Consider the following 17,023-nt stretch of genomic DNA (forward strand, 5'->3'; position numbering starts at 1 on the left):
TTTTAAATGTTCTTACTGTTTTTTAAAAAGAAAAATATGATCTATTGCAGCTACTCGTTCAGATAGAATTAAGCAGATGCAAACTGCAACGAGCACTGAAAAATGTTGGCTTTGCCTATTTGGAGGAATGAGTCTATTTTGCCTCCCTCAACTTTTGCTTCTTATTGAATCACCTCTCTTAACCACAAAACCATATAGGAATAACGTCTCCACCATCTTCGAAAACCGGTGTAAATTGACCACTTTGGTGGTTTGAAAGGCGTTTTTTTTTTGCTGACGTGGCGAGTTGATCATGGTTGACTCACTGAATCATCGAGTAAACCTCACCCAACAGGGACTCTATCTTCTTTCAACGCGACGAGCTAGTTGGGGGGGGTCCACCTGTCGCCCTTTGCATCTGTTCCTTTTCTTCTACTCTCTTCTTTCTCTCCTCCTCGCTCCTCTCGAACATGGCTAAGTGGCACGGCGGCAATGAGGCAAAAAGGGCAACGACGATTGGCGATGGGTGATGCGGGTCTTGGAGAAGAGGCTTCCGGATTGGCAACGAGCAGTGGCCGGAGGAGTAGCGCTCGGGCGTGGACAAATCGATCCGACATGGGGGCAACGTTCGAGCTCGTGGAGGCAACAATAGTGGAGGTGCAACGGCAAGGGGGAGGTCAGCATGCTGGGGTTATGGCTATTGGAGAGCAAAGATCGCTAGTGGTGAGCGGGCTCGGCGAGAGGTGGCTAGGTTGAGGAGATCGAGTGGTGGATGGCATTGGTGTGGGGAAAAGGGCAGGTGGAGGTCGAGGGTAGGAATGCCTCCTACCCATTGCCATCACCCTTTTTTTGCCTTATTATCACTGTGTCACTCAGCAATGTTCGAGAGGAGTGAGGAAGAAGATGAGTGACGAGGAGAGAAAGAAGAGAGTATAAGAAAAGGAGCATATGCAAAGGCCGACAGGTGCACCCCACGCTTGCCCCCACCTTCTTGGTTTACCCACACAAGAAAGAAAATAGTCCATGGTAGGTGGGCTCCACTTGCTGACTCAACGTGTCAACTGTGGTCAACCTACCATATTAGCAGAAATCACATCCTAAAATATCGAAGGAGTTGATTTGTGCTGGTTTTGAAAGATGGGGGAGGCGTTATTGTCGGTTTTGCGGTTGAGGGATGCGGTTCATTCAATAGGAAGAAATGAAGGAGAGAAAATAGACTTATTCCCTACTTGCAGCATCTCATTGGAGGTCCAGTACGTAAGGCCCACTACCCACCACGTCCACACACTGCAGGCCTTAAGGCCCAGTAAAATATGGACCACTCACGTGGGAGTTCTGTTTGGGCCCAACAGGTACTTGGGGACGCCGTTCCGACCCAAATTGGCGTGGAGTGCAAAACGGCCCGCTCTTCTGCTGCTTGCCAGAACTTCCGCATGATCTCTCTCCAGCTCTCCAGCCGTCCGAGCTTCTGAAGCGCTCTGCTACTTGTTCCTTGAGAGTTTGAGACGCTTTCCACCATCCAGCCAGCATCTTGCGCTAATCCGCTGCCGCCGTGAAGCCGATCCACCGATCCACGGACCACGGCCGTCTTTTTGGCTTCATGCCTCCGACCCGCCTTCTGCTCGGACGCCTCCTCTGCGCGACCATCGGTGCTTGATCTTTTCTTTTTCTTTAGACAATGATAATGATCGGTGCTTGATCTGACCATGTATTATCTTGTCGGCGTCAGATTAAGCAAACTGCACTTTCATCTTCTCTGCATTTTAAGCAAACGGAGTATTAATTAATTAATTTCGGAAACAAAATGGTACCAATGGGCACGGCGGTAGCCATCAGCTGCCGGAGATCGAAAAGAGGTGGGAGACCGAAGATACAGCTCCGATACAGGTCACGGGTATCGTCGGGCTTCTCGAGAAAGCGGACGGCCGCCGCCCGCCGGACGCGTGCCTCGCGAGATGATCGAGCTGGCCGTTGTCATCAGACTGACGAGGAGGTAGTAGTGTGCCACGTATGTATAGCTTCGCGGCACCCCATTCCAATCAAATGATCCTTGCGACGTGAACCATCCAAAGAGGATCGGTGGAATTTCGACTTGCACAGCCAGCCCATTCCTGCAAAGGCTTTTATCAACTTCTCTCCGTTCGAAAAAGGGTTTATCACGAGTGCACATTCAACGTGTACACGTATACTACATGGTTCGACACTCGAACAGTTCTTTTTCTTTTAAAGATGTTCGAACGTCAGTTCGGGCAAACAACGTTATCTGTTTTTTGGAGTGCACATTTTACAATCCCGAGGTTGCGATATGTGGCCCAATAATGTGCACTCTGCTGCATTCCCCTTTGGAGAAGGTTGGATCAGATGTAGTATAGGGTGTGTTTATTTCACGCTAAAATTGAAAGTTTGGTTGAAATTGAAACGATGTGATAGAAAAGTTGAAAGTTTATGTGTGTAGGAAAGTTTTGATATGATGAAAAAATTAAAAGTTTAAAAAAAAATTTGTAACTAAACAAGACCATAATGTATTAATCACTTGCGTTGACAACAATTGGCACACTCAAACTCCACAAGCCATCTCATACACTCCTATTATATTATTATTAGTAGTATTTTTTGCTGGGAACATTAGGTACAGTCTACTATTTTAAGGAGGCCAAAACGAAAAGCACATCCTCTTTTCTTTTTCTTTTTAACGCATTGACATGACAGTGTAGCACCAACAACTTCAACACCAGCACGATCAAGCATATTCTACCATAGAAACTTCAACAGTTCAACCAACATCAGCATCAACTCCTGTTCCGTTCAAAAGAACGTCCAAACTCTACCTAATTGACAAATGATTTCACCACGTCCCTTTCCATTTTCCCTTGTTTTTTTTCCTCCTCGAAGAGGTCGCTTTCTGTACCGTCTGGAAGACGTCATGTGTTCTTACTATAGAATGTCCACAGAAAATCCTGCATTCCACGGCGGCCGAAATCCAATCTTGCCGATGGTTTGGTTTCCTCTTCCTCACTTTTTCTTTCTTTCTTCCTCTCCAAGAAGACAAGTCACCCTTCCCCACGCCCCTCTCTCTCCTGACGAGTGGGGCCCAAGTCGTGCGGTCATAGACTTTTTACTACTACAACCAACGTTCGCGACCCACCGAAAGTTCCAGAAATCCACCGCTCTCCGGGCCCCACCTGTCGCCCTGGGCCCGCATGTCATACGCGTGCCCGCCACCGCGCTGCGGGCGCCGCCTCTCCCGGTGGGTTTAGAAACTGTGAGGCCGATCCGCATACCGCGGCGGCCGTGGTGGGCCCACCGTCTAGCGAAAACCACCCCCGCCGCCGCGCGTGCCACGTTTACTCCCGTGGGCCCCGCAACGAGGCACAAACCCTAGGCCGCTTATATAAACCCGACCCGCCCCGCTCCGGTGATCGGATCCCCACAGCTTTGCGTTTGCACTCCTCTCGATCTCCATTCGTTTTTGAGTTCCTCGTTTGCTCCGCCTCTCTTTCACTCATGGGTAAATCCGCCAATCTTTGATTTTATTTTATTTTGAGTTTGATTTTGGGTTTGATTTTGTATGTGTTTTTGGCTGATTGGTTTGTGATTTTTTTTTTTTTGGTTTCTCTGGAATGAGCAGGCAAGATTAAGATCGGAATCAATGGTGAGTGTTCGAGCATACGATTGGATCTGGTTATTTTATGGTATGGGGTTTATTCGGTGCGGATTTGTGATGGATTTTTTTGGTTTGGATGATGCAGGGTTCGGCCGCATCGGCAGGCTGGTGGCCAGGGTGGCGCTGCAGAGCGAGGATGTCGAGCTCGTTGCCGTCAACGATCCCTTCATCACCACCGAGTACATGGTACCGTCTCTTTCCCTCGCCTCCCCCGCGAATTAGTTGATCTGGTGCTTTTGAGAATGTATGATATGATGATTGTGCTCGCTTCGGTTAAATTGAATTGCACGAATTCGGTGCCCATCAATTGGGATTGAGGCATCCTGGTAGATTTGTTAGGACTATTTGTTATAAACCTTGTTTGGATTTGTGATCTGCAGTACTGTAGATGTCACTGTCGTTCTGCTCTGATGGACCACAACGCACTCTGTTTATACCATGGATTCATAAATGCAATTCTTGTCTGCTTTGACTGAATATTTCTGTAGATCCATATAGTAGATGGTTTGTGTTCATCTCTTCTTTTATCTGATGGTGCTATGGATGGGATGATTGGTATGAGTCTATTACACTACAGTATTTATAAAGTCATGCAGACATGCATACTGATGTGGGTCTCTTTTGCATGCTTCAATGCATTTAGAAACTATGTGTAGTTGAGTACTTGAATGGCGTTCCTACCTACAAGACCTGATTTCCTTGATAGTACAGAATGCTAATTTTGGTTTGATCTGTTGTATATGCTAAATTGGACTGTCGTTGCGTGCAGACATACATGTTCAAGTATGACACCGTCCACGGCCAGTGGAAGCATCATGAGGTCAAGGTCAAGGACTCCAAGACCCTCATCTTTGGCACGAAAGAGGTTGCGGTGTTCGGCTGCAGGTTTGTTGCCATCCATTTCAGTATCATTTTTGTTCATCTGCTCACAAGAGTTACAGCCAGTCTGATAAGCCAATATTCTGATGTAGGAACCCTGAGGAGATCCCATGGGCTGCGGCTGGTGCTGAATACGTTGTTGAGTCTACTGGTGTTTTCACCGACAAGGACAAGGCAGCAGCTCACTTGAAGGTACATTCCTGTGTCAATTTTTCTGTTCAGGGTCAAGCTGTAGATCTGTTCTCAATCATTTTTCATATGCAGGGTGGTGCCAAGAAGGTCGTCATTTCTGCTCCCAGCAAAGACGCCCCCATGTTCGTTGTTGGTGTCAACGAGAAGGAGTACAAGTCTGACGTTAACATTGTCTCCAACGCTAGTTGCACCACCAACTGCCTGGCTCCTCTCGCCAAGGTGTTTATTCTGATATAATTTGGCGCCTGCTCCTGTGCGCATGTAGCTACTACTGGAGTTTTAAGCTAACATTTTGTCTTGTTACAGGTCATCAATGACAGATTTGGCATCGTTGAGGGTTTGATGACCACTGTCCATGCCATCACTGGTAGGCATCACTTTGCTTAATATTAATATTGGACTGAGTAAAACGTTTGGTACCATCTATCTGATCTGATTTCAATTCAAGTGATTAACATTTGAATTCCTACAGCTACCCAGAAGACTGTTGATGGGCCCTCGATGAAGGACTGGAGAGGTGGAAGGGCTGCTAGCTTCAACATCATTCCTAGCAGCACTGGAGCTGCCAAGGTATAAACTTGTATTTCTGTATGTATTACATTGTTGATAATGTTTCGTTATCAGACATTTGCACCTAATATTGATATGTTTCAAGGATCTCGTGGTATCGTTTTGTATTTACTTTATAATGCAAGTATAACATTAAAAAATTGACTTTCCACTCCTTGCTAGTTTGCCCCCCTTTTCCTTTGCAAAATTAAGGTTTGTTTCGTTGCCTGCCAAATAACAGTAGCGGTGTTTAATCAGATGGAATGATGGATCTCACAAAATGTGGCAACCACCTTATTTTTGTTGTGTTTTGTTAAAACTACACTGAACCTTCTGTATCGGGCACCATTAAACCTGTTTATCGTGTACTCAATTAGTTTTACTCAATTTCTCATAGGCTGTCGGCAAGGTGCTTCCTGCCCTCAATGGAAAGCTGACTGGAATGGCTTTCCGTGTTCCCACAGTCGATGTTTCCGTTGTTGATCTGACTGTTAGGCTTGAGAAGCCCGCCAGCTATGACCAGATCAAGGCTGCAATCAAGTGAGTAATTCTTAACAACTATGGGCTCTGTAAATCTTTATGAACTTCTGATTTCTGGACCGAGAAGAATCTGCTTGTGTTTTCAGAAAAGAAAATTATTTGCTGCCTTGAATGTTTCACTAATTTTGCTACATCTTCTCAGGGAGGAGGCTGAGGGCAAGCTCAAGGGCATCCTTGGATACGTTGAGGAGGACCTTGTTTCCACTGACTTCCAGGGTGACAGCAGGTAAATTTACCCATTGCAGTTTCTTGTATAATTATGGGTCATATTGGTTACCTCTAGGCTCTTGCTATCCGACCTATTAATTTACCAAAAAAATGCACTTATCCATCACAGGTCCAGCATCTTTGATGCCAAGGCTGGCATTGCTTTGAGCGACACGTTCGTGAAGCTTGTGTCCTGGTACGACAACGAATGGGGATACAGGTTAGTGTGTGCTGCATTATGAAAGTGTAATTCTCTGTTACATGCTCACGACAGTCTGCTTAAACCACATTTTCCTCTGATTGCAGCACCCGTGTGATCGACCTGATCCGTCACATGCACAGCACCAACTAGACGAGCCCTCCTCATGGAGGCCTGCAGATACAGGGGAGTTGTGTTTTGCCCCAGAGAAGAGTAGATGAAGCCTCTTCCGAGAATAAATTTTAAATTCTGTATGGTTTTATGTCCGTCGAAACCTAAAACTATACTTGGTTGTATCATGGTGGTTGGTTGGGCCTGGTCATGGCTCATATTTTGTGTCTAATTTTCTTGCGCTTAATCTAAATCGAAGTGTTGCTTCGCAGATGCATTTGCTCTGTTTTCTGGTTGCTTCTTAAATACGCGCGCCCTAAACCCTATGTGCGCGCGCCAGAGTTTCTTCCTGATTTACAACGTTTGCTGTTTAGTCATTGGCCAAACCCCTTAGAGCCCACCTTGATTGATCGAAACCCATCTCCTCCATCGATAAAAATTGGACCTAACTTATCGTTAATGCAAGTGCATTGTCTCGCTGGGGATGAGAAAACCACCAGCAGGTCAGCAAGCCAGGAGCTACTTCTGTCCGCTTTGTCTCTAGAATTTGTAGAATGCTCGTTTTCAACGGAAATGTGGACTGCCATCAGGCCTCAATTGTGAAGTCTCCATTGCACACGAGGATTTATCTCTAGAATTTGTAGAATGCCCGTTTTCAAAGGAAATGTGGACTGCCATTAGGCCTCAATTGGGAAGTCTCCATTGCACACGAGGATTGAATCAAAAAAAAAAATTTGAAGGACGAAATAAGCAGGTGTTCCAGAATGATTGCAGGAACTGATAAACAAGAAAATTGAAGAATTGTGAACTTGGAGGTACAGAGTTTCTGTATCTCTGTTCTGAAAACTGAAGAATTGTAAACTTGAGGTGAGACTATTTCTCTGCCCCTGCTCTGTTTTCTTCTATCTTGGCATTTTAGCTCTGTAACTTGCTCTTGTTTTATCGCACAGCCTGACCTGTTAAAACGAAAAACTGCACGCACAATAATGGATGATCTCTATCACAAATGAGATCGAAAATCATACGTTCATTTCTGACAAGAAGTCGTACGAAGGAGATATGAACAGCAAATTTATTCAGTCACAACGATCACATATAAAGCATGGAAATGCAGAGCAGACAGCCAGAGAAGCAGAGCGCCCAACGGTGTGTAATGCTGCTTTGCCAACGGCGGGTGGTGGCTCACTGCAAGGGCACACGAACAATGGGACACAACCAAAGTGGATTCTTCCTTCCCACGTTGATGCCTATCTCCTCCGTCATGTCTAGTTCGTTCGGCGCAACTCCTTCAAGAAGCTCCCATTTAAAGTGGTATAAGAGCGTAGCAAGCATGAGCTCCACGGTGGCATGCCCGAATGTCACCCCGGGGCAACTCCTCCTACCAGCACCAAACGGAATATACTCAAAGTTTGCACCTTTGAAGTCGATCTTGCCATCATCGAACCGCTCTGGCTTGAACACCTCAGGGTCATCCCAATGCTTGGGGTCTCTGTTAATTGCCCATATGTTCACAAACACGGTGGTGCCTTTAGGCACGTCGTAGCCCATGACCTTGCACGCATGGAGACACTCTCTTGGAAGAAGCAATGGTACCACAGGATGCAACCTTAGAGTCTCCTTGATGATAAGCTTTAGATACTTGATGTTAACTAAGTCATCTTCCTTCACTGGATGTTTTCCTTGAAGGGTGTTTCTTGATGGCCCATTGAATTATATTTGAAGATGTATCACTTCCCGCACCAAATATGTCCTGTATACCGATGTAGAATTTAGTAAATTGATTTAACAATGTCAAGCAAAAAACCAATGTGCCACTGATGTACATTCATCACAGTACTACTTCCGGTAGAAAATATATGACGTTTTGAAGAAGGTCCAGCCAAAATTTTGAAACTTCTCTCATTAATTTTCATAATACAGTTTGAAAACATAAAAATGATATTTGTAGATTTGTCCTGAAAATCAATACTTTCATAGTCCTACAGAACTTACTATTAGATTTTTTTAACTTATTTGTAATACAAATCTGTGGTCTAAGTTGTTCTTCAAAGATCTTAAAAAAGTTAAACATTGTATATTTCTTTACTGGAGCATTAGCAAATGTGCTTAATTACCTGGATAACTGCTTTGATATTGTCCATGGTGAGAGGCATGTCGAGGGCACCTTCCTTCTGGATCCTGAGGAGAGTGTCCAGCAGGTCCTCCTCCATGGCGCCGCCGCCACCCTGCGCAGCCATGGCGTCCCTTACCTGCTCGTGCTGCCGGATGGCGCTCTCGATCAGCTCGTTCCCCTTCCGGTGGCTCGCCTCCGCGCGGCGCGTCATGCCGCCGACGGCGGCGGCGATCCTCGACGACGGGAACAGGTCGTCCAGGCTGAACCCCGTGAAGCTCCTCACCGCCTCCGTCATCGACTCCAGGAACTCCTCCCGCCTCTCCAACCTGTCCCCGATCACCACGCGCATCGTCGCGTCCGCCACGGCCGCGGCGACCAGCGCGCTGACGTTCACGGCGTCGCGGCGGGCCGGTGGCGACGACAACGAGGCGGCGACGGCCGCGGCGAGGTTGGCGGCCTCCTCCTCACGCACGCGGCGGAACGAGCGCACGCGCCGGGCGCTGAGCATCTCCACGATGCACACCTTGCGGAGCTGCCGCCACATGGCGCCGTAGGGGGCGAACACCACGCCCTCGCGGTGGGGGCGCAGCCGGCGCACGGTGGGCGGCCACGGACGCGACGCGAAGGCGGCGTCGTGCGTGCACGTCACCTCGCGGGCGGCGTCGGGGGAGGACGCGACGACGACGGGGACGCCGCCGAGCTGGAGGCGCATGAGCGGCGCGTCGTCGAGGCCGCGCGCCAGGTCCGCCATGGTGCGGTGGACGAGCGGGCCGCGGAGCATCAGCTGGTGGAGGTTGCCGATGACCGGCAGCCGCCACGGGCCGGGCGGTGGCTGGCGCAGGCGCGCGCCGTCGCCGCCGCGCCCGCGCTTGCCCCCGATCCTGACGAGGAGCAGGAGAGCCAAGAAGGCGCAGATCGACCAGCACGCGACCTGATCCATGGCGGTGGAGGCCATGGCCATGCAATGCAAGCGACCGCGTTCTGGTATGGAGCGGTGAGTGCAACTGTGCAAGATCGCCGTGCAAAGCTCAAGCACTGCAAGCCTATATAGAGAGGACGGAAGTGGATCTTTTGACTTTGTGCGGTTTACAGCTCAGTAATTAACATGTAAACCATATTTTACTGTATTTCACGTGTCAGTGACATAACTATAAACTATACAAAGTCTAAGGGCACCCACAATGGTTATCTATAGGCTCTCTATAAGAGATCCATGTCAGCATATTTTCCTACTTGGAAGAGATTAAATGAAGAGAGAGAGCAAAGCTATCTACTAACCTGGAGATAGTCTATAGAGAAAAACGAGACAATATATTAGAGAGCTATAGATACCCATGTAGACATACTATTGAGATGGTTTACTATTAATTTAGTCTATTGCTGAGATGTACATGTTTTATAGATAGCACCTTACTTTACCATTGCGGGTGCTCTAAGAAGAGAGTTACATTTACATTCCACGATGCGCTACGTGATGAATGCTGGTGATAGATAGATACTCCCTCCGTCCCAAAAAAAGACAAACCGTGGGTTTCCGTGTCAATGTTTGACTGTCCGTATTATATGAAAATTTTTTATAATTAGTATTTTTATTGTTGTTAGATGATAAAACATGATTAATACTTTATACGTGACTTATCTTTTTAATTTTTTTATAATTTTTTTAAATAAAATAGATAGTCAAACGTTGAACATGAAAACTAAGTTTCGTTTTTTTTCAACGGAGGGAGCAGACGGACTGCATAGCCATCGCGGTGTCGCCCACAAAAAGCCAAGCAGGACTCGAGGTCAAAGGAAGCCATATCTTTTGAGATATAGATATCATAATGACTACTGATGCACTGCTATATTGGAGATAGTATTCGGTGACAGCGTACACCATATCAGTTTCGTTTAGGTTTCGTTCGATTAATTCCTCTTCAAAGAAATTGAGAGAATCGATGCATTTTTTTAGGATTAATCGAATAAGCTCTTATATGAAACTGTTTCTCATGGGAAAAAAATACTCTATACTTGTTAACAGAAAAATGAATCTATTATGCTGAAATTTTTATAGAGTAATGAAAAACCATTTCAATTGGCAGTAGAGTTTCATAAATAATTACTAGTTCTAAATTCAAATCATCATTACAGTTTGTAAAGAGTACCGTGGTAATATAGAAATATTTCATATTTAGAGCTATTCATTTGAGTAGTGTTGAAGGTTCACACACTCACAAACTCACAATACCTTCACTTGGATGTGATCACAAATGTAACATGTGGCCTTGTAGGAATGCGGGTGGTGATAATTTAGGACTTTTTTTGAAATTTGGAATTGAGAAAACAAAGAATAGGAAAAGCATAGGCCGATGATTTGATCCCATCTTTTGACATATAGTTCGAGCCTATTTGACTGGAATGGTTTAGGCTGAAATCTCCCTGGTTTGGTTCGTCCGGTTTGGTATTTGGAGGTGGGGAAGTAGGGTGGGTTGGTTTGGTGAGACTTCATGAGAAAGTAAACTAGGGCGATTTTCAGTTGGATTTCATCAGCTTATTAATGGACTAATTAGCATTAATCTTAAAATTCGTTCTGATGATGTGTTACACCACCCAAACATCAAGTCCGTGTCTGTTGCACTTATACTGGGAAACAATTATAAACTCCTGAGGGGACGTTCCATCGTTGTTTGCTACCTGCCTTCACTCGTCAAGTAGGCCCGCTAAAGAAATATTTGTATGTGCAATAATGCATAATCCATATCACGGTTCACAACTGAGATTAAAAATTCGTCTACAATTGGAAACAAAGTCATAGAATGAAAATGAGAACCACTTTATTAAGTCGCCACAACCATTTATATATAAAAGCATGATAATGCAAGGTAGAGAACCCCCATGGTATGTAGCACAACTACGACATAGTAGCTTGTTCCAAGGGCACACGGACTATAGGATGCAGATAAAGAGCATTCTTCCTACCCACAGTGATGCCCATCTCCTCTGTCATGTCTAGTTCGTTCGGTGCAACTCCTTTAGGGAGCTCCCAGTCGAAGTGGTACAGAAGCATTGCAAGCATGAGCTCCACGGTAGCATGTCCGAATGTCATGCCAGGGCAAATCCTCCTACCCGCACCAAACGGTATATACTCGAAATTTGCACCTTTAAAGTCGATCTTTCCACTGTGAAACCGTTCCGGCTTGAACACCTCAGGCTCATCCCAGTGCCTAGGGTCTCTGTTAATCGCCCATACGTTAACGAACACGGTGGTGCCTTGAGGCACATCGTACCCCATGACCTTGCATGTTTGACGACACTCCCTCGGGAGAAGCAATGGCACCACGGGATGAAGCCTCAGGGTCTCCTTGATGACAAGCTTTAGGTACGTCAGGCTTGCCAAGTCGTCTTCACTTACCATCTGCTTCCCTTGAAGGGTACTCCGAAGCTCGATTTGTGCTTTGTGCATCGCTTCTGGGTTCCTCATTAGCTCTGACAAGACCCACTGGACCATGTGTGAAGATGTGTCACTCCCCGCACCAAAGATGTCCTGTGTATATATTACGGCATTATACAAAGCGAAAATGACACTATTATCACCCACTACTATAGAACCTGGCATCTGTGATGAGTCATCTGTGACGGGTTTGACGTTAAAGCAAATTTAATGTATACATACCAGGAGAACGGCTTTGATGTTGCCGGTGGTGAGAGGCACGTCGAGGTTGTCTTCCTTCTGGATCCTGAGGAGCGTGTCCAACAGGTCCTCCTCCATGGCGCAATCATCAAGATGCGGCTGCGCAGCCATGGCGTCCCTCAGCTGCTGGTGCTGTCGGAAGGCGCTGTCCATTAGCTGGTGGCCCTTCCGGATGCTGGCCTCCGCGCGGCGCGTCATGCCGCCGACGGCGGCGGCGAGCCTCGACGACGGGAACAGGTCGTCCAGGCTGAACCCCGTGAAGCTCCTCACCGCCTCCGTGATCGACTCCAGGAACTCCTCCCGCCTCTCGAACCTGTCCCCGATCACGGCGCGCATCGTCGCGTCCGCCACGGCCGCGGCGATCGGCGCGCTGACGTTCACGGCGGGGGCGGCGCCGCCGTCGTGGCCGGTCGGCGAGGAGGACGACGACGAGGCGATGGACGCGACGAGGCGGGCGGCCTCCTCCTCGCGCACGCGGCGGAACGACCGCACGCGCCGCGCGCTGAGCATCTCCACGACGCACACCTTGCGGAGCTGCCGCCACATGGCGCCGTAGGGGGCGAACACCACGCCCTCGCGGTGGGGGCGCAGCCGGCGCACGGTGGGCGGCCACGGCCGCGACGCGAAGTCGAGGTCGTGCGTGCGCGTCACCTCGCGCGCGGCGTCCGCGGACGACGCGACGACGACGGGGACGCCGCCGAGCTGGAGGCGCATGAGCGGCGCGTCGTCGAGGCCGCGCGCTAGGTCCGCCATGGTGCGGTGGACGAGCGGTCCCCGGAGCATCAGCTGGTGGAGGTTGCCGACGACCGGCAGCCGCCACGGGCCCGGCGGGAGGCGCACGACGTCGCGGCGCGCGGCGCCCAGCCTGACGAGGAGCACGAGAGCCAAGAAGGCGCATGCGCAGATGAACCAGTACGCGACTTGCTCCATGGCGACCAAGCTGCGCGTTTAGATGGATCTGTGAGTGCAAGATAGAATTGCAAAAGCCTAGGCCTTGCAAGCGTATATGTAGAGGTGAGAGTGTGAGATGAGTTGCATTTCTACGTGCCGACGTAGTGGCTGACCTTGCTGAGAGATAATAGATTTAAATAAAACCCGGCCTCTGTATCCCTTGGATATAATGCTCTATCTTGGAGATACTATTCGGTGAACATTGGTCATCTTGGAGATATCTTGATAATAAATGTTAAGAAATTTCTGTTTTAGTTACAATTAATGTTTTAAAGTTTATGGAGTATATCTGAGTCTTACTTAAAAATTAATGGGCCACATCACACCTGTTGTCCACAGGGAATAATAAGACAATACTACTAAGACAATAAGTTCACTTGCCATCTCTTATCTTTCCGTCGAGTTTAAATCATATCTCTAAATCATAATACTCCATCCGTTTCTAAATATTTGACGCCGTTGACTTTTTAAACATGTTTGACCATTCGTCTTATTAAAAAAGTTAAGTAATTATTATTTTTTTCCTATCATTTGATTTATTGTTAAATATATTTTTATGTATACATATAGTTTTACATATTTCATAAAATTTTTTGAATAAGACGAACGGTCAAACATGTGTAAAAAGGTTAACGTCGTCAAATATTTAGGAACGAAGGGAGCACTAATTAAATTCGACGTAAAAATTATGGGACAGTTTGTGGACTTATTCCAGTCAACAGGCCACATTCTCCCACATGCCTTGATTAGATGGGCCTAAACCCAGCTAATATACGTGGAGGCCCATCCATACTAGGCCATAAGTCCTGGGAGTACCTATACATCTTTCGAAAGATTTTTATAATCGTATCACACAGATTTTTAATCTTTATATTAAAATCCGATAGATATAATAAAAAGCAAAAAGCAATTAAGAAACACCATAATGAACATTAAATTACCATATCCTCAAGAAAAAGACCAAATCCAATACAAAATTTAAAATTTACATGTGAAGATTCAAAAATTACAGTGTAACTTACAAAAGTTACAGTGTAAGTTTCATAAATTACACTGTAACTTACAAGGAAATGCACTGTAAATTTGAGTGAGAAAATCGAGTGAGAGATAAGAAAAAATCTTTCGAGTGAGATATAGCAAAATCGTAAGTCCTTGTCTATTCCGGGCTAGGGTTTTCGGTTCAAAACAACGGGCCGTATATTATATGGGCCATTATTTAGTCGGACTACCAGCCCATCTCCCCCTCCAAGCCCAGCACGGCGCAACGCCTCCACTTGGCCCGCCATCTCGCCGTCCCTTCTCACGAGTCACGACGAGCGCCGCCCCCGCCGCCGCCGCCGCTCCACTCGTTGCCTCCTCCATCCTCTTCTTCCCCCCCCCCCCCCCCCCCCCCCGCGACGAGCGTCGGCGACGGCGGCGGCTGGCTGGCTGGCTGCCTCACTCCTCTCATCGAAGATCGATTTCTCTCCTCCTCAACCCGCTACCTCGCCTCGCTTGGATCGAAGAAGGTACCCTTCTCTCATTCTCCTCTCGGCGGCTACCGAACCGGGCAGCCCGCCCTGGGTGGGATTGGTTCCTTTATTTGGCGATGAACTACTACTACCCTTGCTGATCCAGATTTTTTTTTCTGTCTCCAGTCCATCCAGTTTGCTCCGGATTTGATTGCTGCGTGCGTGGAGTACTGTACTGACAGCGGTTTCTTCCCAAGAATTTTTGGGGATTTTTGGGGATTCAGCTTGAGCCTTCATGCTCCAACTTAGGTGCTGCTCCTGATGCGTCTTATGAGTGTCGGATGCCGCCATGGCGCTGCGAGGGCGCTGCAACCACTTCCACTCTGCAGATTGTCTATCTCATCATGTACGCAATCTAGCCGAGATGTCAGCAATGTTAACCTCACGGTGGAGGAAGAAGAGGCGGCGAGGCTGATCAAGAATTCGCTCTCAAAGGCACGCAAGTGGAGTGTACAGGACTTGATTCAGTGCCTTGGAGCCGATTGTTCGGGAATCCGGCTTACCGGAAACATTGTGGACACCTTGCTGTTCAAGTTTGGGGATGACTGGAAATCGGCATTGGGCTTCTTTCAGTGGGCGCAGTCGAGGGATGATTACAGGCACACGGCTTATGCCTGCAATCGGATGGTTGACCTGCTTGGGAAGATGAGGCAGATTGACCAAATGTGGGAGCTGTTGTCTGACATGCACGGCAGAGGGTTGGTCACGGTTGAGACGGTTGCAAAGAGCATCAGGAGGCTGGCGGGTGCGAGAAGATGGAAGGATGTTGTTTTGCTGTTTGATAAACTGGAGGATATGGGGTTGGAAAGGAACACAGAGACGATGAATGTTCTTCTTGATGTGCTCTGCAAAGAGAGAAAGATTGAAGTGGCACGTGAGGTTTTTGCGGTGCTTAGTCCGCACATTCCGCCTGATGCATACACGTTTAACATTTTTGTCCATGGGTGGTGCAGTATCCGTAGGATCGATGAGGCAATGTGGACAATTGAAGAGATGAAAAGACGCGGATTTCCACCTTCAGTCATCACATACACCACTGTTCTTGAAGCTTATTGTAAGCAGCGCAACTTTAGGAGGGTCTATGAAGTTCTTGATTCAATGGGTTCTCAGGGCTGTCATCCAAATGTTATCACTTACACCATGATCATGACATCGTTAGCAAAGTGCGAAAGGTTTGAAGAAGCCTTGAGTGTGTCTCATAGAATGAAGTCATCTGGTTGTAAGCCTGATACACTATTCTACAACTCCTTGATCAACCTTCTTGGTAAATCAGGCCATTTGTTCGAGGCTTCCCAAGTATTTCGAGTGGAAATGCCAATGAATGGTGTGTCCCATAATCTGGCTACCTATAACACCATGATTTCAATCTTTTGCTACTACGGTCGAGATGATGATGCTCTCAATGTGCTGAAAGAAATGGAAGCACAATCTTGTAAGCCTGACATTCAGTCATATCGGCCGCTTCTTAGACTTTTTTTAAGCAGAAGAGGCCAAGCTGATACCGTCCGGCACTTGTTGAGTGAACTTACCAGCAAACATAATCTAGGTTTAGATCTTGATACATACACCCTTCTGATACATGGTCTTTGTAGAGTCGGTGATACCGTGTGGGCGTATCAACTGTTTGATGAGATGGTTAGTAGTGAAATAGCACCTAGGAGTAAAACATGTGTGATGCTTTTGGATGAAGCACAAAGGACAAACATGGAGACTTATGTTGAAAGAATCGGGAATTACATGAGTTCCTTTGGAATTTCTGTTTAAGTTTTTAATGGATTTATTCTCCCATGTGATTAATTTATTAGTATTCAGCATATTACATATATTTTTGCATGAAAAAATGATGCTTGCTATAGTGATTGGGTGAAGCATGGACAATCTGTATCTTACCATTAATGCATAAACTAAAAGTCAGGAAGCATCTTTTGACCATAACCATAATAGTAGGTTGTTAATCAGTAGAATTATAGGCAAATCAAATGCAAACGTCTTCTTTTACTTTAGTATTTGATGCATAATGCATTTGTAAACATGATACAACGTCGATTGAACTAACTATTTTTCTGGTATGTTGGCATGAGTGCATGACAGTTACTATTGCCTGAGATTCAAAATGCACGATCGAATATATACTTCTGTGTGAACAATCTTTTTAGATTTTAAGCACTAAATGTGTAAACAACTAAACTTGTATGGATTAACTGCATATAAACATTGTTGTTGGGTGTGTCTAGCAAAAAACTTCCACAATATATAGCTTTGTTACTCTTTTGCTAGTATAGTATGATGAAAACTATATGTCGATGTATTTATTGTATTGGAGACCATGGAGAAAAAACCATCCACATGGGGATGGAAAGTATGTGATTATATTTTGGACGAAGTCTCTCGCCTGACACCTTAGAATACTACCATCATTTTGGTAACAGAGTTGCAAGGCATGTTCCATTGGCTT

General features: G+C 46.7%; 3 protein-coding genes and 1 pseudogene across 4 annotated transcripts; 2 read left to right on the forward strand and 2 right to left on the reverse strand.

Moving 5' to 3' along the window:
• Positions 1 to 3,266: 3,266 nt before the first annotated feature.
• LOC4329892 (glyceraldehyde-3-phosphate dehydrogenase 3, cytosolic-like) lies at positions 3,267 to 6,597 on the forward strand. Of its 2 annotated transcripts, NM_001401900.1 has the most exons (12): positions 3,267 to 3,487; positions 3,608 to 3,631; positions 3,729 to 3,829; positions 4,413 to 4,528; positions 4,615 to 4,714; positions 4,787 to 4,933; positions 5,021 to 5,081; positions 5,187 to 5,284; positions 5,661 to 5,803; positions 5,946 to 6,029; positions 6,141 to 6,230; positions 6,317 to 6,597. In NM_001401900.1, the coding sequence occupies exons 1-12, from the start codon at positions 3,484 to 3,486 to the stop codon at positions 6,360 to 6,362; spliced, it is 1,014 nt and encodes a 337-aa protein (NP_001388829.1). In that variant the 5' UTR covers positions 3,267 to 3,483; the 3' UTR covers positions 6,363 to 6,597. The 2 variants fall into 2 exon arrangements, with proteins under 2 accessions (NP_001388829.1, XP_066163124.1); XM_066307027.1 differs by lacking the exon at positions 3,267 to 3,487 and having other exon boundaries at positions 3,607 to 3,829; positions 6,317 to 6,591.
• A 770-nt stretch (positions 6,598 to 7,367) lies between these two features.
• Positions 7,368 to 9,452, reverse strand: LOC4329893 (cytochrome P450 71D8-like; annotated as a pseudogene).
• A 1,775-nt stretch (positions 9,453 to 11,227) lies between these two features.
• LOC4329894 (desmethyl-deoxy-podophyllotoxin synthase) lies at positions 11,228 to 13,170 on the reverse strand. The gene is made up of 2 exons (XM_015769288.3): positions 12,089 to 13,170; positions 11,228 to 11,959 (listed from the first exon to the last, which is right to left on the reverse strand). The coding sequence occupies exons 1-2, from the start codon at positions 13,034 to 13,036 to the stop codon at positions 11,327 to 11,329; spliced, it is 1,581 nt and encodes a 526-aa protein (XP_015624774.1). The 5' UTR covers positions 13,037 to 13,170; the 3' UTR covers positions 11,228 to 11,326.
• A 1,286-nt stretch (positions 13,171 to 14,456) lies between these two features.
• Positions 14,457 to 16,365, forward strand: LOC4329895 (pentatricopeptide repeat-containing protein At3g04130, mitochondrial). The gene is made up of 2 exons (XM_015768122.3): positions 14,457 to 14,565; positions 14,695 to 16,365. Exon 2 carries the CDS (start codon positions 14,830 to 14,832, stop codon positions 16,330 to 16,332), a length of 1,503 nt encoding a protein of 500 aa, XP_015623608.1. The 5' UTR covers positions 14,457 to 14,565; positions 14,695 to 14,829; the 3' UTR covers positions 16,333 to 16,365.
• Positions 16,366 to 17,023: the final 658 nt, after the last annotated feature.

Source organism: Oryza sativa, chromosome 2, assembly GCF_034140825.1.
Source record: "Oryza sativa Japonica Group chromosome 2, ASM3414082v1".
Taxonomy (NCBI): domain Eukaryota; kingdom Viridiplantae; phylum Streptophyta; class Magnoliopsida; order Poales; family Poaceae; genus Oryza; species Oryza sativa.

Coding starts and splice junctions, on each gene's coding strand:
- LOC4329895 (XM_015768122.3), top strand. CDS start 14,830: ATGCGTCTTATGAGTGTCGGATGCCGCCATGGCGCTGCGAGGGCGCTG.
- LOC4329892 (XM_066307027.1), top strand. CDS start 3,629: ATGGTGAGTGTTCGAGCATACGATTGGATCTGGTTATTTTATGGTATG. Junction 5,804..5,945: donor CAGATCAAGGCTGCAATCAA/GTGAGTAATTCT, acceptor ACATCTTCTCAG/GGAGGAGGCTGAGGGCAAGC. Junction 6,030..6,140: donor GACTTCCAGGGTGACAGCAG/GTAAATTTACCC, acceptor TATCCATCACAG/GTCCAGCATCTTTGATGCCA.
- LOC4329894 (XM_015769288.3), bottom strand. CDS start 13,036: ATGGAGCAAGTCGCGTACTGGTTCATCTGCGCATGCGCCTTCTTGGCT. Junction 11,960..12,088: donor ACATCAAAGCCGTTCTCCTG/GTATGTATACAT, acceptor ATATATACACAG/GACATCTTTGGTGCGGGGAG.